Source organism: Carassius auratus, chromosome 41, assembly GCF_003368295.1.
Source record: "Carassius auratus strain Wakin chromosome 41, ASM336829v1, whole genome shotgun sequence".
Taxonomy (NCBI): domain Eukaryota; kingdom Metazoa; phylum Chordata; class Actinopteri; order Cypriniformes; family Cyprinidae; genus Carassius; species Carassius auratus.
The window spans coordinates 21,757,896-21,781,441 of NC_039283.1; the positions used below are offsets into that span (position 1 = coordinate 21,757,896).

The window sequence follows — 23,546 nt, forward strand, 5'->3', positions numbered from 1 at the left end:
TGCTGTTTTTCATCAAAACATCCTACCAGCGTCTCTCTGGGTGGTTTGGCGCGCCTGACATTTTTCCTTCAGTTTTTGCGCGACGCCGGTAAGCGTTTCTAATAGTTCATTCCGTTTTGTTTCCAAGCATCAATTACACACCGCTACTGCACCGATGAGTGTTGTAACAACACCAGTTTGCCCAGTTAAAAAAGCAGAAACGGGCTAATAATTGTTACCCTTTAGGACCACCACCATCCCGAACTTGTGTCATCTTAATTTACAGGTGCTATATTCTATATACCACGCAGTGTTTTCATCTACATGCTAAAAAAAAAAAAAGAAATTTAATGACTGAGCCGATTGGAATGGTTGTAAAATTTACCAGTATATTTCTGCACTCACAAAATAATGTATCCTATGGGGAGACTTGATTAAATTGAGAGAATGACCACACTCTAGTCAGAGCCTTTTCATTCGCTCTTTTGAATTTTTATCGTCTTATATATGTTTAACATTATGAATAAAAGTTGAGATGAACAACGATTTTAAAGCAGTAAATGCAAGCTTACAAATTATGAATGAACTAAATATGTCTGTATGTCTAGAACAAATGTAAATGACTTGCAAGTTACAGCATAATAAGAAGCATGATCCCCAGAAATTCAACTGGTTGTTTATAATTTCTCATTTCATTGGATGATTATTGTTATTGTATGTTGATTCATACATTAAAGAGATAATTAAACAGCTCATTTTAGAGCATATTTGTTGACTTTAAAGGAAAAGTGGTTTGGACATGACTGCCATCAGAAATAACGATAAAGAGGCATTTCATATGGTTATTAAACCATCAATCAACACTAGTTGGACTAAAATCCATACGTATATACCTGTTGATAAATGAACCTTAATCATTTATTTTTAAGGCTCATTACAGCTTTTTTTTAATGATAGAAACAGGTGTCCTATTTGGAAACACACTGACACCATTGGAAAGGTGTCCTTTTTAACTCTGTGCCAGCATATGCAATAGATGTCTCATATTTCAGTCCCTCATTTTAATACATTTGGTTCATTCTAACCTTTAATTAATTATATAAAGCTTTATTTTAATAAAAAGTCCCCTATGAATAGTCTGCACCAATTGTACCCAATGGCAGAGCTTGGCAGCTGGCCTGTTTAGAGCCTTTCTGCGCCCACAGCTGCCTCCAGACGTGACAGTCAGCTCTCTGTATAGACTATCTGACTGTTGGAAGCCTGAAATATTTGAATATCATTGGGGGAGGTCATCTGTGGCTTGAGGAGGGGGCTGGTCGATAGGGGTTCATATATGCCTCTGCAATGGAGCAAGTGGAGACTTGCATTATATGGTGGCCAAAGGGCCATTTTTGAGGCTCCAGGGCCATCTGTACACCAGTTTAAATGGTATAGTCCAGTTTGAACACCCCTCCATATTGAGCTAAAATGGAAGAGCCTCTTTTGCAGTGTTTGCTGGGAAGAAGAAGTACAGTCGGTGTTGGGACTTTGGAGAGGAGGTAGCAATCTGAAGAGGTAAGAGGAGCTGTGTTTTCCAATGGCCAGGCCACTAATGGATGGATGGGCTCATTGGGATGTACATTGGTCCTAATGCATGCCAGTATATGGATTTTTTACAGGTCTTGGAATGATGTCTGTAAAGGTTTAGAATAGATATCATGGTTAGCATGAACAAGGAAATATGGAGGCAGCTGCTAGGGGGAGCTATAACAGGGCAGACATTAGCTTGCTGAAATGAGCTACTCCAAATGGGCTTCAGACTCTTTAAAATACTCACATTGGTTGGAAAAACATAGGAAGATGTTGTATTGTTGTGCTTTGGCTTGATAAAGATGGTCTGCAGTTATTGGGTCTGAATCCCTTGGCTTCCTGTTCAAGGGAAGTGGCCAATTTTACATGCAGGCAATGCTGTATAAAAGAAAGAGAGGAAGCATGTTAATGATGGTCCTTGATAAATAAAACACACTTAAATGTGCTGTACGCATGTAAATCGTGTATATTGTTGTGTATTTATGTGATTTTGCACGATTATTTTGATAAATTAGCTTCTCTGAGTGAACTGTTAGAGAGCTTTAAAGATGGCCGCTCCTCAAAGTAGAGAATGCTGTTGGGACGGGTCACTTCCTGATTCACTCGACACTCTGTGTTGGTTATCACTGTAATTAAGCATATAAAACTGTTTTCAAATAAAACTGTAGGAAAAATAACACATTTTACTGTTATGTAATTAATAATCAAAGTTATGGTTAGTATTGCTGACATTAAGGGATGTTTAGGAGATCAGATTCTGGTCTGAACTAAGTGAATGTGGAGTGTAAACACTCTAACTGAACTGTTTTTCTAGTTAAGCACAGAGTATGGGACGCGTTAAGTGCATAGTATGGACTAGTCTCTGATTAGTCACTTCAGAAGGCCCTCGTTTAAGTTTTTATATGGACTAGTAAAACCACAGCACAGATTTTGATTATTTATCCATCCATATCAAACTATATAGACTATAAAACTATAACAAGATTTTGTTGTTAGACTAGTGTTTGAAGCAGATGACCTATTAACCCTTTCAGTTATGGTCATATTAATCAATAATTATTCTTCTTTTGATTTCATATGTCTCTTTCCTGTTGATATTTTTTTAATAATATTTAATTTAATATAATATATTACAAGTACTTTAGTTTATATAAATGAACATAATATTGAATCATAATTAAAGATTAAAGAATAATTAATCATATTTTGTTACACAAGGCATACAGATGCACAAAAAGGGGTTAAATCCTGAGACAATAGAAGAATCGAGGATGTAGATGCAACTTTGATATTCATATCCTAAAACCATACAGCATTTAAAGGGTTAAATTTTAGTCCTCTTGGGGGCATCAGAGTCAGTGGTGACACACTTTCACTCTGTCACTGTCTGCCGTTTTTATCAGAAATCTGAAAATGTAAATTGCTGCCCCCTCTGGATGGATCAGGAACAAGGGTCTATGTCTCTAATGGGAAAATGATAACAATGGATGTGCACTCATTTTCTCATTTACAGTTGCAACCCTTTTACTTTTGCTCATGTAGTTGCTTATATGTTGCTTATTAATAATGTGGTCCTCCAAGTGCTCAGTGCAATCCTATCATAGCCAACAGTTTGAGTTTTAACCTTAAAGGCAGCTGCATTATAGCTATCACAAGGCATAACTGTTCTGTGAAGTTTAATTTACACCCTCATAAATTAGAACTACTAGAACAGAACTACTACAACTTTTTGTCCCATGCACAAGTGTAAATGTTAAACTGTGAGTGCATGATTTTGACAAAGCTTCAGTCACAATTCTGGCGTGTTAAAGTGTTTTTTAAGTTTTAACATAAAATATGTTTATAGGTAATTCAATATAGATATACTTCTGTAGAATTATGCCATAATATTCCTGTGAAGTCATATTATTTATTGAGCTGTAATGTACTTTGACATTAAACAACATTGATATCGCGTGAATGTGTCACTATATTTCACTGCTTTAAGATGTAGTTTAGATATTAACTTGCCATGCAAACTCTTGAGATTATTACCTCAAATGTATTCATTTTTAAATATTTTAAAAAGCATTTTAAAACTGTTTATGCTTCTGCAGAGTTGTTTTCCCATAATATAGGCTTATGAAAAACCATATCTTTACTGAGCCATGAATATATTTTAGGAGCAGAACACAGATTTCTTTTCATGAAATATTCTTGCTATTTTCACTGACTGTTTTAACATGTCACCAAATATATTTTCCAGTAAATGTTGTCTAGTATCAGTAGAACTCTCTTTTTTTTTTTTTTTTTTTTTTTTTAAATGGGGCTTCCAGTTTCCATATTACTAATATAGTTTTGATGCCATACTGTGTAGCTTCTAATTATTCCATAACATTCTAATTCAATAAGCCATAATGAACTTTAACATAAAAAACACTAATAATTTGTTGATGTGTCACTGTTTTAACATAACAGAGTTTCGCAGTAAGGCATTACAACAAAAAAAAGTAACAAAATAAACAATACATTCACACCTTCTGGAAAATAATAGCATGTGTGAAACATTTCATAACACTGTAACTGATACTATCAAGATTCTCCCTAATCATAGAATTTTAGCAGATAACTGACCCAAGACTTTCTTAATATGCTTTGCATAACATCTTTGACTTCACTAAAACTTCTTTCCTTTTTTCCTCTGTTCAGCCAGGAACTTGTAAAGAAAAGAAAACAAGATCTCCATTTGGGACGTCCAGTATCTCACTGCAACGTAAGAATTCATCTTCCTGTCTTAGCTGGTTAGAGAAGACACTCATTCTCTGTTAAACAAAGTGAAAATGTGACCTTTTCCTCCATACATTGCACATCATTTGATTAACTGTTGAAAGAAATCTGCCGGCACACTATCTACAAAACGAACCCACACAAAGCCCAGCTCACACCACGCATCTGTCATGAACTTGACTCTCTCACAGCTGTTCAAATGGCAGCTGACACACACAGTTACCCGACAGCCTCTTTTTTTCACACTATGTTAATCTTTTGTTTATCCTTTTGCGTTTTTTCTCACTTAACCAGAAAAGCCACAACAAGACATACCTGCTTCCTACATTTTTACACGCTATCACGGCCTCATTCATAAAGCACGAGTGAAATGAATAAAATCTTCTTATGTAATTGTTGTGTTTAATTGACAGTAAGATTAGTTGTACAAATCTATGCACGGTGTGATTGATATCTGATGTCTTTAAACAGTTATTGTTTGACTCATGCATTAATATTAGACTTGTCAAAGTCACAATTTGCTATTTTATTTTTTTATTCTCTAATTTACTCATCTGGTCTCCCTAGTTATTAATTCTTGTCTACGAGTGAAAAGATACATAATTTAACTTTTGCTAAACGCATTACAGCCATTTTCCATGTAGAGTGTGTGTGAGTGTGTGTGTGTTCTTCAGAAAGGATATTGTGGAAAAGCTGCATACTTTTTTTCCCCATTCTAAACCAATCAGCATTGCTTTGGTATGAGTCACTCCCACACCCTACCCTTATATGACAAAGAGGGGAGGGGCTGTTTCTCAGACCGGACAGTGAAATGGTGGCTGCTTGTACAAAAACAGCAGCAGCACCACTAGGAACTGAGCAGCTACAGACACATTTACAGGTAAGATCCTCTCGATTATACTAAACATGCATCCTGTGATATAAACATGGAATATTCCATGTGGTTTAATAACTATGTCAAGTCCAACGTGATTATCAACTGCATTGTTTTAATTGTAGAATTACTAGTTCAGTTTGTCTTCTTGAGCCAATTAGTTTTTGTTTACTCTTAAATAATATGTCTTTTGTGGGAATTTGAATCAAGTACTTCCTGTGAACTTCCATTCTGGAAACACAAAAGTCTGTAAATAAAATAAAAATGCTGTATATAGGTTTAAAAGTTTTACAGTATATAACTTTGTCCCTAGCATGAAAGTTCATATTTTACCAACCTATTGGGGAAAAAAGATTTGAAAATAAGAGTTGAATACTGCTGCTCTGGACACCACAGATTCAGAACTGGACAGCAACTTTTTACAGTCTAAGAAAGAGAAAATATAGTCCTATTAGAAAACCTACAGCTGTCTTTTAAGTAGAATCTAACGGTCACTGAACCTCACGAGTGACCGATTTTGGACACTTTACATAAATTACTCAAAAGCACAAAAGACTTGACTCACATTTGATTCATTTGATGTTAGTATGTTGCTGAGCTAATAGCATTATTCTCTAATATGTATAAAAATTACAAAATGCACACAAATATTAAGTAAATTAGTGAAGTGCACTGAACATTTTTATAATTCAGTACTGAATGTATTGCATATCTCTTTTGACCCTGCACTTACCCTCTCTATAATGTCTACACAATGCTGAAGTCTACAGCTTTCAAAGCCTTTTCTTTTCCAAAAAGACTTGTAAAACATTATTTTTTCAAAGTGAATAATGATCAAATTTGACTAGTATTTTCTAAATGAACATTGTTTCAAAGTAATTTTTTGGTGTATAACTAAAATCAAATGCCCAAGGAAGCATGCCAGTTTCAAACTTAAATGTTAGTCAGGACAGACGTGTTTAAGTGTCATTATGGTATGTGCCATTTTCATAAGATTCATTAAGAACATTTATTCTTTTCATTTCAGAATCAGCCAAGACTGAAATCCTAGAAAAACCAAAGTCCAAGAATCAGACCCATCTATAGCAGAAACGCAGCAGATCAAAGTGACCGCGGCCAAAGTGCTGTGCCATGTGGAGAAAATCTCCTCCTTCGCCTCCAGCATAAATCCTCTCTTTGGGATTGTGACTTCAGTGGTCGGGTTGGTTTAGGAAAGGCCTCGTGGATGAGAAGGACCAAGAAGCGGACAAGGATCCATGAAAAGCTGGAAACCATCTCAGAGAAGAATAAGCAGACCCTGCGGCAGATCCGAATCAACGAAATCAACGAGACTTATGATAAACACAAGGAAGTCATCAAGCATCAGTACAAGGCTTTCAACACCATGCTGGAAAACGTCAAACTGGACCCTGAGAACTTGTGATTTTGTGAAGATCTATGAGAATGATAAGATGGATCTGAGCTTAGAAACGTATTATCAGGGAGGGAAGGGTGCCGTTCTGTTTGGGAAGTCCTGCAGGTTAACTTAGAGAACTGCCAAAGAAACAAAAAGGTGATGGAAGCCCGCTGCTCACATATCGCACACCTGTTCTACATCGGTCTAATGTCGCTGATGGCCTACTACGCCGTCAGTGAAGATGACGAGGATGAAGTGAGAAACAAATGGTGCCAGAGGGTCACTGAAATTCAAGCCAAGATGCAAGAAGTTCTGGACCAATGCACTGAGGAAAACTGAAGTGGGAACATTGCACTAACAATTGCTGAGACAATCCATTTCATTTGCTGAAAGTTGAAGGGTCGGTGTAAACTGGGTGAATCTTTTCCTGCTTGAAAAAGGACTTAACACTGTATATCACAATTAAAAAATTTTTTTTTTAAGTATATTAAGCATGTTTTGATCATTAATTTGAGTGAATATATTGTAAAAGCCTTTGATATGAGTTACATGTTATGAATTATTATATAATTTTTTGCTTGTGTTTTGTGGAAAACCTCTGATTCTTTGAATAATAAATGAATAAATGTTTTTCTCATTTCATGGCAGTTAGTCTCTTTATTTGTCATTTATAAGTCGATTCCTGAAGTGAACACTAAAGACTGTGACTGTACAATGCAGGTGAATATGAAAATTGCATTGATTTGTATTAAAGGCAGAATGCTTTGGTTGGTCAATCTCATCTGAAAAATATATATTTTTTTAATATTACAGGTTTCTGGTATTACAGTACTAGAGTAGCTCGGTCAAGTCTGGCATAAAGCTGATTACAATTTCCGGTGCTTTCTTTATACTCACTGTTTCAAACGTGTAGCCGCAAGACTTAACAACATGCATGTTTCCATGATTTAAGCTGGACATAGCTGCTTTTAAACACTCAAGAATTGACCTCATTTACATTAAAAGTGCTTGACTGTAACCTTATTTTTTTTCTTCTCTAAATGAGGAACAAAATTATTTTTGTGATAATAAACAACATGGCAGAAATGTTGACTGAGTTTAACCTGTATTTAACGCTTATCTTTTTTCTTTTTCTATAAATTATTTTTTATTAACATATTGAATTTATTTTTATAATTTTGGTTTTCAAATCCAATTCAATAAAAGTTTTTGTTATTTATATATATATATATATATATATATATATATATATATATATATATATATATATATATATATATATATATATATAATATTATTATTTTTATTATTTTTATTTATTTATTTATTTTATTTTTTTTCATGGTTTTAGTTTTAGTTAACCATAGTAACCCTGAGTGAAACAGTGATGCATCATAAATATGTATTTTTCAAGGAAAGTCAGTTTAACTCTAAGATTGTGATCTGTTTCCTTCTTCAGGTGAACTAAACGATAAGACTGTTCTACAATCTTCCTCCGGACGCAATGGCTGACAATGAGATATTTGATGACCCAGAGAAGCTGAAGAGGGGTCTAGTGAAGGTTCTGGAGTGTGTGGCCACCATCTCATCTGCAGCAGCGGTGGTCAATCCCATCTTCGGCGTGGCTGGTTCCCTCATCCGGGTGGTGCTGCACCACGTGGACGATGAAGACATCCAGAAACTCAAACGTGAGTTTGGCAGCGTGAATCGAGCCCTGGACGAAATCTCACAGCAGAACCGTCAAGCCCTGCTGCAAATCCGAAAGGAAACGGTGGACAAACAGTACCACGAGGTAGAAGAAAACATCCGCAATCAGTTCCGCAAATTCATGGAGATTGTGGAGGCCAAACCTGAGCAAGTGCAACGCAAGAAAGATGATTTCGTCGAGAGTTTCATCAATGATAAAGATGACCAGAACATGTACACGCTTTATGAAGGCGTGATGGGGAAGCGCAAACTCTTCAGCCAGCCCATCCTAGACGTCTACATGAAGCATTCACAGGGTGACCAGCGCGTCATGGAAAACCTCTGCACTCGACTCGCATACCTGTTCTGCATCGGTTTCATCGCTCTGATGGGCTACTACGGCATCCTGGGGGATGATCTGGAATCACGAAACGAAGAGTGGGAAGAGAATATGAGGAACGTGCAGGAGAAAATGCAGGAGGTCCTGAGGAGATGCAAGTGATCGTGAAAGCTTTCTGTACAACCATGCTCTTTATTGTCTTCGTGCTCCGCCTTTTTTCTCTTACTCTAATAGATTTCATCGACCTGCAGCATTATATTCCTGATAATCACAGGTCATGCTGAAGTGTACACAATCATTTCCTCTAATCTGGGTTTTTTTTTTTTTTGCAGTCACATTTCTTCTTCACTGATACCTTGCATCAGTTTAACACGACATGACAAAGATAGTTCACACTTATCTACAGAATGCTGGTTGTGGTTATATAAATATTATTAAAGTTCATACTCATTCATAAGCAATCTCATCTTGAAAATTGTTTTAAAAAGCTTCAAGGCTACATGATGAACAACTTGTTTCCTGAATAAATAAAAAGTATATACAGTTATAAAATATATTCTAGAAAAATATTATCTATCTATCTGTCTATCTATCTATCTATCTATGAATGTTGCAAAATAAAGAGCATGGAATTTAATATCTGTGCATACTAAGATAGAAATGTCTCTCTGAAATGTTCATGTTTATGCATCTTTTCGGCACATTAGCTACAGATTTTAGTGTGCATTTAATTGTATCCTGTGTGTCGTAAAAAAAATGTTAGTGCCATTAAGAACATATTATCAGAGCGTATTTTTTAATATGAGGGGTAAAATCTAAACTGAACGTTATTTTTTTGCATTCCTTTGACCCTTTTGTTTGGGATATATTAAAACATTACAGTTGATGTACAGTGCTACACATTTAGTCCGACATAGCTGAAGTTCATCTAGATAACCGTGGTTTTTTTTTTTCACATTTGTTTATCCATAAAGCTCTGCAATATACATAAATGTAACTAAATTATGTGTTTGTGTGCTTTTTTAATGACTCATGGATTGGAACACGTTACCTTCCTAATCATTATTAAAATACAAAAAAAAAAAAAAAAACTCTTGGAATGCCATTGCACTTATAACGCTGTACAATATTGTTACATTTTTCAATAAAGATACAATGAATGGAGTGAAGTGAAGTGGTTTTGACTTACAGACTTACACTAACATTCATTATATACTGTATATTTAATATAGATTATATAAATATATATAAAAGGCTTACACATTGTTGATGTAAACAAATTACAGGAGCTATAGGGCATTTTCTTGTTATATGTTCTTCTGCCACTAGATGGCAGCAAAAGACCATAAACTGAGTTCAGCCTTTAGACCTAAAAATATAAACACAAGCATACTGCTACTGCTTAATGCATATTGTTGTGAATGGCACCTATTAGTTTTAATATTTGTAAAAACAGTACGTAATATGCAGCTATAATCAGTTTAAACTACCATATGTTATCATACTGAAAAAAAATAAATCTGTTTATATTGCACTTTTTAAAGAATTTCATAAATTTTGTATAAAAAGTACATACAGCTAAAGTTATTAATATATATTACTGTATATTTGAGGTATCTATGCATCAAATAAAGCAGATATAGCCTAAGTTAATAAAAAAATGTTGTCAAAAACGACAGGATATTTTTACTTTATCCTTCTTTTCCTGTTTTATTAAACACTTCTATTTAATTTAAGAGAGCATGGCATCAACGTCAATAAGCTTTACTTTACCCTTTTTGACATCACAGAAGACAGATCTTTAGTCTTGTTCTGCATCATTTCACGTCATCAGCCAGAAACGCTTGCAAAGACTCTTCTGTCAAGTCTGAGAGGCGATCATAAGGATATGATTCTGAAAGAGAGTAAAAAACAAATAGAAAGAAAGAAATGTTAAGGCTTTTCTGGGGGAGTTATGGACCACAAAAAATAAATAAATAAATAAATAATAATAATAATAAAGAAACAGCCAAAAGGTAAAAGAACACAGAAATGTTGTAGCATTTTACTTGAGGAAAGGGAAGTGTAATTAATGAATTGGGAGGACTATCTAGATAGGAACCTATAGCAGTTTATACAAAAACTACACTTTCAGTTCAATAGAATGTAGACTATGCATCAGTTTGGTTTTATTGTGTTGATTAAATTATTATTGTAACATAATTGACAAAAAATCCTAAATTAAGAGGGTATATGTGATTAAAAGAAAAAACTATGAGTAAAAGAGAGGAAAAAAACTGTTATATTAGACTTCAGACTCAAAACTTAATATTAACTAAAATATATAAACTTTGCCATATGATAATCCCTGGTCTCCCCAATAAAATAATCAGAATCAGAATACACTGTTATATAATGGGCCTATGTAATATTTAATTAGTCATTTATTTCGTACTAAAGAGGAGGGTATAAGGCTAAAAACACTGAAATGCAAACACCTCTGTTGGGCCTCATGGGAATAAGTCATCATGTTCAGCGCTGTCAGCCGTCCATGACGCATTCAGACACAAGGTCACGCTGACTTATCTGACTTATTTTCAAACGCTTATTTGTGCATTTTTAGAAAATACATCCACCACTTGATTTGCATATATGCACAACAACGATGCATGTGATTTCGTTTTTTTCTTCCTTGCTATTCGCGTATGATTTCATAATATATGCATTAGGACACTCCTTCATCAGCACACGCTCAGAGAAAAGAACATTAGCACAGAATAGCTATTAATAAGATTTTGCCCTGGGGGAAGGTACCATATAATTTGATATTTTGATACAATATAACATAATACAATATAAAACTCGTTAAGCTCTGAAATACATTAGGAATGGGTGAAATACCTGCCATCCCTGTGTGGAAAATAGCTGCGCATTTTTCTTGTGATCCACTGGAGCTGCTCCATGTTACGCACTGCGCGCAATTTTCTTCTTGATGAACAAACATAACTCGCTATTTCCGTCTAAAAACAGTTCGGAACACTTCTGTCTGTTGTCATATTATGAATAAAACGCAAGGTACAGCCAAGCACGTCAAAAATGAGACATTTATCCGGCCAATGCCAAAGGCTTTCCGAACCAAGCTCATCCTAACGCATTCTCAGAGCGCGCAACTCCCTCTCTGTCGCGCGCGCGCTCTGCCTCTGTGTTCATTCCAGACTCACTCAGAATCAGATCATCACAAATATCCCCTTCGAGTTAATACCTGAGGGAAACCTGAATTTCGGACAGGTAATCCGGATAGCAGCTCTTCAACCTGCTAGACGTGAGAAACAGGTTTGAAATATTATCTGCTGTTGTAAATTGCTGAGATGCGCAAGGAGGACACTTAAGAGAGAGACTGCGCTTGAACACGCTTTTCGAGGTGTGTCCTTTACAGAACAGAAGATGACACATTTAGCGGTGCCATATCTACGCAACACGATTTTAAGCGCAAATCGTTTTATTAATGTACTAAATGTGATTATTTACAGATTTAAAACTGGCCTGGATTTGGTTGAACACGATTTTTCTCATTAACATGCATGCAGATTTAAAATGGTGGAGAAAATGCTGATGGCACACTTTGGCTATCATGTAAAATTAACAACGTGAAGACAGCTTCATTCGGCTGGGATGGAAATAGTCTACGTGTAATCATTTAGGTTTTAAAAGATTTATGAAAAAAAAAACTTACATATTTACATCAAAAATATTCTTATAATAAATCTGACCACATGCACTTAAGCTTTTTTGTGTCTCGTTCCTGTATTTTCTTTTCTGATTCTGTTCTCAACAATGAGAAGACTGATCAAATGGAGACAAAATATTCTGAGCGTATGAAGGAACAACCTCTGAGCAACCTCTGAGCAATTTAACTTTTATTTCACATCATGCAGCTTGAATTAAAATTGACCCAATGTGTAAAGTGATTGTGAATGCTACAAGAAACTGGCATCTTTTTATTATTATTATTGTTTGTTTTTAGAAATGTCCAGTCCACTAGAGCGGGTTGTAGCCCAGAAGAAGGAGGCCATTGAAGCGGTAATGGAGATGTTTGAGAGAGGAGCCGAGGTGCTGGCCAGCGCTGTTGGGGAGCTGTGTCCTCTTTTTGAAGCTTCTGCTCCAGTTTTGAGGCTGGTCTTGGACAATGTGGAAAGCAATGAGGTCACGTATGTCAAAGATCAGTTTCTAGTTGTGAGGAGCAAACTGGATGTCCTATCATCTGAAATAGAGGACATCAACTGCGAGATTAAAAAGGGCCGGTTGGATTCTCAGTTCTTCACTGTTGAGGAAAATATATGCAGCCAGTTTAGAAAATACATAGACATTCTGGAGGCTAAACCTGAGTATAAAGAGGTCAGAAAACGCTTGTTCTTGCAGCATTTTCCCAAAACAAGAGGAGAGAAGAATCTCTACATGCTTTATGATGCTGTGATGGGGAACAGCATATTTGGGGAGCCAATCCTGGATGTTGTGGAACAATACGAGGCCAGAAACAGAAGGGTCCTGGAAGACTTCTGCGTCAGGCTGAAGGAGCTGCTCTGTTTGGGAATCATCACTTTGCTGGGATATTGTTTCCTTACTCAGGGTGAGGAATCAGAGCAGGAGAAGATTCAAGAGTGGAGCACGAAGATCCAAGAAATTGAGATGAAAATGAAGGAAACGATAGAGAAATGTGTGCATTCGTTTCCAGAGCAAGCTGAACTGGACATCAAGAGGCTTGTGAAGGAGAAAGAAGATGGGAACCTTCAGGAAATGGCCCAGGAACTGCTGGACTTCCTGGTGAAGAAGTACGACTGGGTGAGCTGGTCCATCAGAGCCATTAGTAACTTGGGTAAAATTAGCAACTTGAGAGCTGGACAAAACTTTCAGTGTGTGGCCGGACGGAATTATTTTGAAGTATCTCAAGGAAATGACACCAACCTGGTGATCTCGTTCAGCAGCAACCCTCAGCCTGTGCCCAACGAAAGCATAAAACAGACGATAGAAGGTCCTGCGAGGAAGAGAGACGCCAAAGCTGTTGTGGAGCTTCTGGAGAAGGAGTTAGCTGGGTTTCTGGTTCATGCCATCAGTCGACACAAGGACAGCTTTACTCTGTCGAGTTTTCCTGAAGAATGTCACTACTGGGAGAAACATAAGTACATGAATGTGTGTGTGCATTCAGAGTAGATTTAAATGGTTAAACAGGATCGTTATCACACTAAATATAAAAAACTAGTAAAACTGCACTTACTTATTTATCCAAAATCTATGTCTTGAAAACAGTATTTATATGACATTGTTCATTGTCAGCTTACTGTCTCTAACAAACAGTAATTGCATTTATTGTTTTTTTTTTTCTAACCTGAAACCAAAGTGATCTTGTTCAGACTAACCACTAGTTTAACTAACCAGGCCATCTGTGTATGTGCTTTCATAAGCAATTATACCCAATTCATATTATTTTATGTTACAAAGCTTAATGTATCTGTCTTAAATCTTGCCTTAAAACCAGGGATTCTCAACTAGAGAGCATCAGCAAATTTACAAGTGGTCCTGAAAAAAAAAAGAATAAAAATGATCTGCAGTAAGACAAAACAAGCATTAAATAAACTCAAGTAAAAAAATAAATAAACAGCTGTTTCTTTTTTTTTTCATTGAATGACCACTGAAAAAAAATGGATATATTAAAGAATATTTTGTCTACACCTGGGAAACTCATCTGCATGGAAATGTGCATAATATATTGGAAATGGGACTCTGAAAATAGCATAAAATTGTACCTTTTAAAATGGGATAAAATATACATTTAGAAATGGAGTAAAAATATTTTAAAGCCAATCCTTATCCAGAAAATAACAAACAACAGGAAAGGTTTAGACGCTTACTAATGTTGTTGTGTGGGAACTTGAAGACAAAAAGGTTGAGAACCACTGCTTTAAACAATATCATGAATAAATAAATGTTTAACACAAATGTTGAAAGTAGGACAAACGACTTTTGGACCAAGTACACTGTATTTTACTGGTGCCAGGACTGGCTAGTTGGCCTTTGTGAGAATGACCTACTTGCATACTATGAAAAGAGAAAATAAACACATCTCAGTCCAAATGTCTCGTCTCAGAAACCCATACGAACCAAGCTTTCAGTAAAAGTAAAACAAGGACCTTTGTAAATGTTCGCAAGAAATTTCAATATATGACACCCATTGCGATGATATACCACCCAAAGCCACATTTAATTAAATTACTGTTTTTGTACACAAGTCAGCATTTTCTAGCCAAGGGCTGCAGAAACATGGTGAGTAACGTTTCACTTTGTTAATATAAAGCCAATGAGCTCCGAAGTGCTGTGATCAGCTCTCTGGATCCAGTCATTAAAACCACTGAGGTGCTGAGTGAAGGAATAATCCATCATTTGACACTCAGGAGAGAGGATCCATTTCCATTGTATTGTGTTCCGTTGTATGTGTGAGTTAATTTGTGAGTTAATGCTAAAAACCTGATTGTAAATGCTTACTGTTTAAAGCTATACTGAAAACCAAAGGGAATTAAAATAATATAGAATAAACCATTATTAGAGGCCTATTATGACACTCTGATGCAAGATCTTTAAAAGCCATTTATAACCATTCTGTGACCTTACAACCAAACTACCATGGGTGATGACCTTTGAACCCTACACACATAATCCAATATGACTGTCCTCTTTACGTCAATAAATCTTTGATTTATGACAATATAAACCTCTTTTATTTTAAATTGTTTAATGCAGGAAATCCAGACAGGTACAAATATACAAACAAATAAAACATTTTTGATAGGTTTAAAAAAAATGTAAATGGTTTAAAAAGGGCATTTCTAGCCTTCAAACTGCCACTGACATTACCAAATCATCCCTCTCTCAAAAAACATCATTCTGAAAAATGCCACAAAGATTAGAAATAATCTTTTCTTGTTCCAGAGTAAAAAGAACCATTATTTCATCCATGTTTTCCCTTAGGAAGGTGGCCAGCGTCTTATTAAAAATACAAGGTGGATTATTTGAAGTTTCTGAAGCAGATGTTCATGCTCTTGTTTCAGAGTCTGAATGGAAATGCACGGCTCTGTCTGTATTCATTAGCGGTTGAGGCTTCTGTCCTGGTTAGAGCTACAGTATTGATCATGTGGCTTCCATCTCTGAACCTTAAAACTGTCTGTTACTAGACCAAAACAAAGATCTATCATTCCAGTTTGACCTAGCGACATGTTTTTTCTGGACAACTTTTAAATAAAGGCAAATGAAACCACAACCATCTCCAGGAAAGGGCATCAGTCAATATCAATATTTAATAAATAAATGAGTGATTTTATGAATCTCAGCATCACAGTAGTGCCGAGGCGGTCGATCAGTCCCAGGATACCTCACTTTGGCTGCATCTGCCAATCACAGCCTGAGCTAATGACATTACCTTTTCGTCAGAGTGGACCATCGACCAGCTTCCTGGCCTTAAGTGGCCTGATCTGATAAAAAGCATTAAAACATTTGTTCTGTGACACACACCAGCTCACCCTCAGTCTCTGCACTGGATTCTCCCTTCTGATGTCTGACTGTGCTTAGAAAACCATTGCGAAAAGACAACTCTTAACAAAATGAGTATGTATGATGATGCAAACAAAAAAGCATTTTAGCAAAACATCTCAATCACGATGATCTGAAATGAAAAAGCATAATAACTCAAAACTGCATCAAACAGAACTGTAACCGAAGCTATATCCATTATTAATTATCAGCAACGACTATTCACTTTTCTAATTAGTCAATATCTTGCCCAGGAAACCATCATTAAATATTCATGAGATTATGACCACACCCTTCGTTTTTTCTCATTCCCTTTAATTAATTGAAATATGTTTGTGGGAACTGTGGAACGTAAGGATATTACAGTTAACTAAAACTAAAACTATAGAAAAAAAAAAACAACTAACAGAAATATACATTTAAAAAAATGTTTTATTACATTTTATTTCAGTAAGTTAAAGCAACGTTTCTATTTTTCATCGCCTTGATATGCTAAATTAACTATAGACATATTAATAATAGCGTTTCAATAACACTGGTTTTAAAAATGTTTTAACTATTTAGTTAATTCAACTTCAGATATTTTGGTTCATTTCAGTTATGAAACCAGTATAGTGTACACAAAATATTATTATTATAATTATAAATAATTTTTACATTTTAAATGATCTCAGCAGGCCAAAGTTTATATTTAGGTCATATTTGCTGGGGACATATTGAAACCTCATTTCAATAAAGCAAAGTTAATTGAAAGAAAATAAAGTGTCAGTTTCAGTCTTTGTGAGCAGGAGGTAAATGACACTGATTATACGCATGGGTTTATTTCTGTCCACTCGCTCGCCAAACCATTAGCGTATTACGGTTCTAATCGGTATATTGATCTTGTTTTGGCTCCATCTGCACTCGCTCTCATTTCACACAATGTGTACGAGCCTCATAGTGTGATGCTGTTTTCTGTTTCTCTCTCTTCTGACCTTTTTGAAGGTCACATGAATATGTTTGTGCATATGTCACCAGCAGTATTATCCTGATGACAGCAGTTGTGTCAGCTTGGCATTTTCATTTTCTTTTTTGCATGTCACACAAAATTCCAAAAAGTTTCCCTTTGTGTATTTTTTTGGACCTATGTTTCAGATGACTCTCTTGGGCTAAATGTTTTTTCTTACATGCAGAATAAGATCTAATATTACTGACTATATTGACTGATGATGTCAACAGTTTTCTGATTTTGACACTTAATTGACATATTTGAATTGACATCAAAATTCAAAAGCATAATTAAAATTATGCATAATTTAGCCAAATAATTTTTTACTTAGTTGTTTCCGTATTTATAAAAAAAAAAAAATATATATATATATATATATATATATATATATATATATATATATATATAAAATTAAAAAAATGCTGCATTGCACATATACACAGTATATACAGTATGTTTCTACCTTATTTAATGAATAGTATTTGTATACTATTATATTTTAATTTATATTTTGAATTAGCTTTGTATATTTTCAGTTTTTTAATTTGCAGTAATTTGCTATGCATGTTTGTCGATTTTCTTTAATGTTTCTACACTGAAATTTTTTATTTTTTTTAAATAGAACAGAATTTACTAAAAATGTTTACGGTAAGTGGTTGCAATCAATTTATTTTAGCTATATTTAAATAACCTAATTTAGTTGGTTAACTTTCAACAAAAATAAATTGATTGCAACAACTTACCATAAAAATGTGTAAATTGAATGAATCATTTATTTTTCAGTGTATTTAGGTTTAATTGATTTTATTTTTTTCATTAAGTTTTTTTTTTTAAGTTAGTAATTTTTGTGCTTAAATTATTTTTTTTCCATTTAAGTTGCCAAGGTAACATTTCTAATTTGAATTCTTTTTAAGTTAATCATGTGTTATTTATATTTTATTTCAGCTTTATTTCAATTAACAAAATAGTTTTTAATAGTTTTAGTAAACAATAATAACCCTGGTCTAGAACCAAAGTGACAAACTGTATACATGCTCAATCAAACACAAAGCCTAAGCACCCTCACAGCACAAAGAAGGACTGGAGAGTGCTGGTTTTCACTGTTAATCAGAGTCTTGTGGTGTAGGGTTTGAGGATTGAGGTTTCATCTGTCGTTTTTAAGAGCATCTAAAGACACGCTTAGGTGAAATGGACTGCAATCCATATAGAGCCTCCAAGAAGCCACTGAACATTTGCCTGCTTCCTGTGATCAAGACGTCTATCGATCTTTTGAGTCTAAAGAATAGACTTAATGTGCAGAGCAGCAGGTTGTCTGTAGACTGTGTCTAGGTCTTAGATTAGACTGATCAGGACTGAAAACAACTGCACCATAGCACAAAAACACAACTGGCAAACATTTGAGAGTGCTATCAAAAGTAAATAATTATTATTACTAAAGTCAAATTGCAAAACATTGCTGCAAGCTGGTCATGTGATCTCAGCATGGAGGACATTGCAGTGAATTTTATTTGAGATATCTGTTTTGGCAAATACAAATACTACAACAAATTTTACTTAAGTAATTCAATTCACCTCCTCCTCCAAAAATCTGCCATGTCAGTCAAGTCAAAAAAAAAAGAATATTGTTTCAGTTAACAAGACAAACTAGCTTGATTTGCACTGACCCTGCAGGCCCTCATCACACATATCTGAAATCATGCTGATCATTGTATATTTACTATGAACATCAGCACTAATTATGAGCTGCAGAAAGTCAAAAGCTTGGTGTTATATTAGACAGCAGCTTGTCTTTTGAAAAATCATGTTTCACATATGCCAAGCTAGGGCTGTAGTACTCGAGTCCGGTCTTGGACTCGAGTCCGGACTCGAGACATTTTTCTGTCGTCTCGGACTTGTCTCGGACTCGTTGAATTTGCACTCGGACTTGTCTCGGACTTGGCCATTGGACTCGCCAAGTCTTCTAGTTGGTCTCGACCGAGTCCAGCAAAAAAATAAAATAAAAAATTTCTCCCTCAAAACAAAACCACATTTGCACGATGTCGCGACTGAAAGCGTGTGGAAAACGCTAGGCGCGCCGCTCTCTGTAGCCTGCACTCTACGCTGGCGCTCCAGTGGCGTCTGCTGTTGCTGGGCAACCATGACCCGCTCTCCATGATGACGCAGAAGTTTCAGCAAAGAATAAATGGAATTCCAGCACTTAAAATCACTTGCAGTAGCTCTGCTAATAGATTCATTTAAAAAATGGCTATCCTTGTACAACTATGATCATCTGTTTCTCCATCTTGCCTTAGCTTTCAGTATTGTTCCGGGAAAGGATGTGCATGACCAGTGGTGCACTTACTGCGACCTGAAAAGTTTAGATGTTTCTAATTTAATTTTCTACCTAGATTGTGTTTTATTTACGTCTACACCTAGATAGCATTTTTTTTTATCAATAAACGCGTATTAATGCATAGCCTTATGCAACAATTACATATGTAATTTTTAAAAACGTTAAAATATATATGACATTACATATTTACATTTTCATGTAACAGCCAGTATTTGTATCTGTTTTTTGTATTTGCATTCGGATACAACATCGTACATTTACTTGATAAGACTATTATGACTTTTTATATATTTTTTCGTAGTTATCACTGAACAAGTATGTCGTGTTAAACTGAAATAATTATTAATTTCTAAAATAATATTTACCATGCAAGCAGAGAGATGTCATGACAAACGTTTAGTGATCATTTGAACACGACTGAATCCATTCAATGCGCACATTTTCATTACGCAGAAAACTTTGAGCGAGTCTTAATGTTAATGAACTTCACTAAACAGATGTGTGTGTTCCGCGCAAACCAGCAAAAGGTAAATATGCAAACATATAGGACAAGTAGACAATGTATCCGTATCGAAGCTGATTATTAGCCTACTCTTGAGAGAGAACTGATTTGGTTTTTGAGAGAATGAGACGCGCAGCGCGGCTGTTTGATTGGCGAGCGCGCTGTGCTTATTCCATTCATTCGTAACATGGTAGCCTAAGCTTTCAATATTTGCCTTTTAAATATATACAAATAATATAACGTGTAGCTATGGTTTATTATTATAGGTAAAATTACTCTTGCAACGCTCTGCTTTCTGAGAGATAAACAGAGAGGCGACAACAATGCGGTGTTTGATTTGCGCTCTTTTCACTCATAAAGTTTACATTCATTCACTTCTGGCGCTGATGCCCTGGCTCACCTGTTATCTAGCAAACACCAGACTTTGTCAGCTTTAGCCGAGTATTCAGGCAGAATTATTCCTTGAGCGTTATTCGTTTTTTAAGCCATTATCCTTGCCATTCCGAATAAGGTATTCGGCTTCAGGCACAACCCTAATTATTACATTACATATTTTATTTTTACATGCAACATAGGTCATAAGGTCATATAGTAACAGCTCCACGCAATATTGTAATTCTAAAATTCACGTCGTACTTGCAAACACTTTGTATGCATTATGGTTAATGCATGCTGGAGTAGTCGATTGTTTCCGACAGAGCTCGACTAGTCTATGCAAGCACTAGCACAGTAGGACAAAAAAATTGCTGTATTTATGTGCGCATGGCCAGTAGAGCCAAACGTATCCATTCTAGCCTTGCTGCGCGCATTTGTCATATCCCGAGCTTTGCGTGTGTCTGTGCACTGTGCCAATTAGGCATAGTCATATACATTTTTGACCACAGATATAATGTCAACAAAAAATAAAGTACATAAAAATTATTTGACCTTACAGTTCCAAACCTTGTTTGTTTATCCAAGTTTAGCTCCCAGGGTCGGACTGGGGGTAAAACCATTACTCATTAGCAAGGCCCCAAAGGAAGAGAGGGCCCTTGAAAAGTATGAATCTGAAATATATTTTATTTTACCTGGATATTTTCATGGGTGGGGGCCATGGGGGCCCATCAGGACTGCCTATGCATAGGGCCCAGGATCTTGTTTTAACACCCCTGTTAGCTTTAACCCTAATTATACACACTTGAACCTAATCAAGCTCTTACTAGACACACTAATCTTCCAGGTGTGTTAAGGCCAGTTGGAGCTAAACTTTTCAGGACATTGGTCATCCAGGATGTAGTTTGGAGACCCCTGTCCTACAGAGTTGTTACTTTGCACATGCTTTTTGATCATTACAAATAATAATGTAAAATTATTTTCTTAGAATAGGAGATATGCTTTCTCTCGCATCACAAACATTATCAGTAGTTTAGTATGTGGTCTTGAAGAGGACCCTTTTTTCTTTCATTTGGACTCGGTCTTGGACTTGGACTCGAAACTTTTGGACTTGGACTTGACTTGGACTCGAACCTCTTTGGACTCGGTCTTGACTCGGTCTCGACTAGTCCTGGACTTGGACTTGACTTGGACTCGACAAAGCCGGACTTGACTACAGCTCTATGCCAAGCTACAGAAAATGTTACCTGTTTCTGAGTTCATGCATTCATGACCTCTAGACTGGATTATTGTAAGGCACTGCTAGCTGGTTGTCCTGTATCTTCATTAAACATGCTACAGTCCAAAATGAAGCTGCTAGAGTCCTTACCAGGTCAAGAAAATATGATCATATTACCCCAATTTTACAATCTCTACACTGGCTACCTATTTAGTTCCACGTAATTTGCAATCTATTGTTTACTTATAAAGCCCTTGTGTTTCTAACCAGTCTTCTACAATCCATCATGCTCCCTAAGGTCACAAAACTAAGGCCTTTAAAAGTCCATTAAAGGAGGTAGAGCTTATTTGGATTTGGCTCCCAAACTCTGAAATAGCCTTCCTGATAAGGTTTGGGGTTCAGGCACACTCTGTTTAAATCTAGATTAAAGACACATCTCTTTACCCAAGCTTTCACATTATGTATCTCGTAACCTTGTTCTCCGGTTCTATCTGATCAAATGCATATTATCATTCTTTGCTTGGTTTGATCACATTATTTATAAAAGTTTTGCTTGGACTGAACAGCAGCTATTCGCTAATTTTTCTCTATTTGCTTTTCTGTTTCTGCCACAGGATGGGCATCCCGAATTACACAAGCTTCAGTCTGAATCCAGCCCTTATGAAGATCTGAGACAACTGAGAAGAGATGATACCAATCCCTCAGAAGACCTCAGATGATGACAAACCTGAACCAACATACAAAACGTCTAAGGTTACGTATGTAACCATGGTTCCTCAAGGAAATTAGATGCTGCATCAGAGAATGCTTTGGGGAATGCCTCCAGCGTGATGTCTCCTAAATCACTTGGGTAATCAGTCTAATGGATGGGCGAGACGTCATAGGTGGGTGACGTCAGAGACCAGGAAGCATAAAAGCATTAGCTGCGAAGCCGGCATTTAACCTCAAAGGATGAAGCAAGCACCGGCCAGAGATGCTGGAAGTGTGGCACTGTGATGCACTGTCTTGTGTATGTGAGGAACCATGCAAGGAACCATGCGAGGAACCATGGTTACATACATAACCTAAGACATTCCTCTTCAGGAACTCGAGCTGCGTCGGAGAACGCTTTTGGGAATGAGAATCCCCACGCTGCCAGACTTTCAGGGTGGAGTGGGTCAAGCCTGCGAAGAGAAGGGACTGCAGGAACTCCAGAACTGTACCAACCGGGTAGTTAACTGGGTCGAGCTGGCGGTCTCCACACCTGAGGTGAAACGCTTCCACTTCAAGGCATGCAGTTTCCTCACTGAGGACCAAGGTTTTCTCCACATGTCCAAGGCACATAGGCATCTCCGCGTGACCTTTAGCATGCAAAGTGGGTTGCTCCCTGGGGAGAACCCCTTGTTCTTGAGCCACCACTGTAGAGGTCTCATGTATGGCAGGCCAATAGTATTCACATTGGACACAGCTGCCATCAGACCTAGCAATCTCCGAGACTGCTTGACAGTGAGTGACCGGCCTTCTCTCACTCTCATCACTGGAATGAGGATCGACTCGATCAGAGCAGGTGACATATGTGCCTACATCGTGGTGGAATCCCACACCATGCCTAGATAAGTGGTTCTCTGTGCTGGAGAAAGCTTGGTGTTAAGTCTTAACCCCAGCTCTTTCATGTGAGCAAGAATGACACCTCAATGCCGAAACGTCATCTGCTCTGATTGAGCTAATATCAACCAATCGCCAATGTGGTTGAGTTGTGAAAGTGTGGTGTGAGAGTGCAAGGCCAGAGGAAGATCCGTATTGGTAGGCTTTTGCCCCCAAAGGACCTTGTCCCGGACTCTGTAACCCGAGGAGGGACCACCTCGATGGCTTCCGTCCTCAGAGAGAGTCCAATTCTGTTCCATTACCAGGGCCTGCTCGGGGCCCACCAGAATCAGAAAGTCCCCATGAATTGAGGTGGAGGAGAACCAAATTGGATTCTGTGGCC

The 23,546-nt window shown here is 36.6% G+C and overlaps 2 protein-coding genes and 1 pseudogene across 4 annotated transcripts; all 3 read left to right on the plus strand.

Moving 5' to 3' along the window:
* The first annotated feature begins 582 nt into the window (after nt 1–582).
* On the plus strand, nt 583–9,774 carry LOC113059273 (uncharacterized). Its single transcript, XM_026227653.1, has 3 exons — nt 583–1,533; nt 4,237–4,300; nt 8,044–9,774. Exon 3 carries the CDS (start codon nt 8,089–8,091, stop codon nt 8,770–8,772), a length of 684 nt encoding a protein of 227 aa, XP_026083438.1. The 5' UTR covers nt 583–1,533; nt 4,237–4,300; nt 8,044–8,088; the 3' UTR covers nt 8,773–9,774.
* On the plus strand, nt 6,232–7,703 carry LOC113059592 (uncharacterized; annotated as a pseudogene).
* A 1,719-nt stretch (nt 9,775–11,493) lies between the features above and the next one.
* Nucleotides 11,494–16,526, plus strand: LOC113059272 (uncharacterized). Of its 3 annotated transcripts, none has more exons than XM_026227649.1 (2): nt 11,494–11,922; nt 12,614–16,526. In XM_026227649.1, exon 2 carries the CDS (start codon nt 12,616–12,618, stop codon nt 13,795–13,797), a length of 1,182 nt encoding a protein of 393 aa, XP_026083434.1. In that variant the 5' UTR covers nt 11,494–11,922; nt 12,614–12,615; the 3' UTR covers nt 13,798–16,526. The 3 variants fall into 3 exon arrangements, with proteins under 3 accessions (XP_026083434.1, XP_026083436.1, XP_026083437.1); XM_026227651.1 differs by having other exon boundaries at nt 11,494–11,911; XM_026227652.1 differs by having other exon boundaries at nt 11,494–11,877.
* The last annotated feature ends 7,020 nt before the right edge of the window (nt 16,527–23,546 follow it).

Bases quoted from the DNA above. Each gene is read 5' to 3' on its own strand.
- LOC113059273 (XM_026227653.1), top strand. From the start codon at position 8,089: ATGGCTGACAATGAGATATTTGATGACCCAGAGAAGCTGAAGAGGGGT.
- LOC113059272 (XM_026227649.1), top strand. From the start codon at position 12,616: ATGTCCAGTCCACTAGAGCGGGTTGTAGCCCAGAAGAAGGAGGCCATT.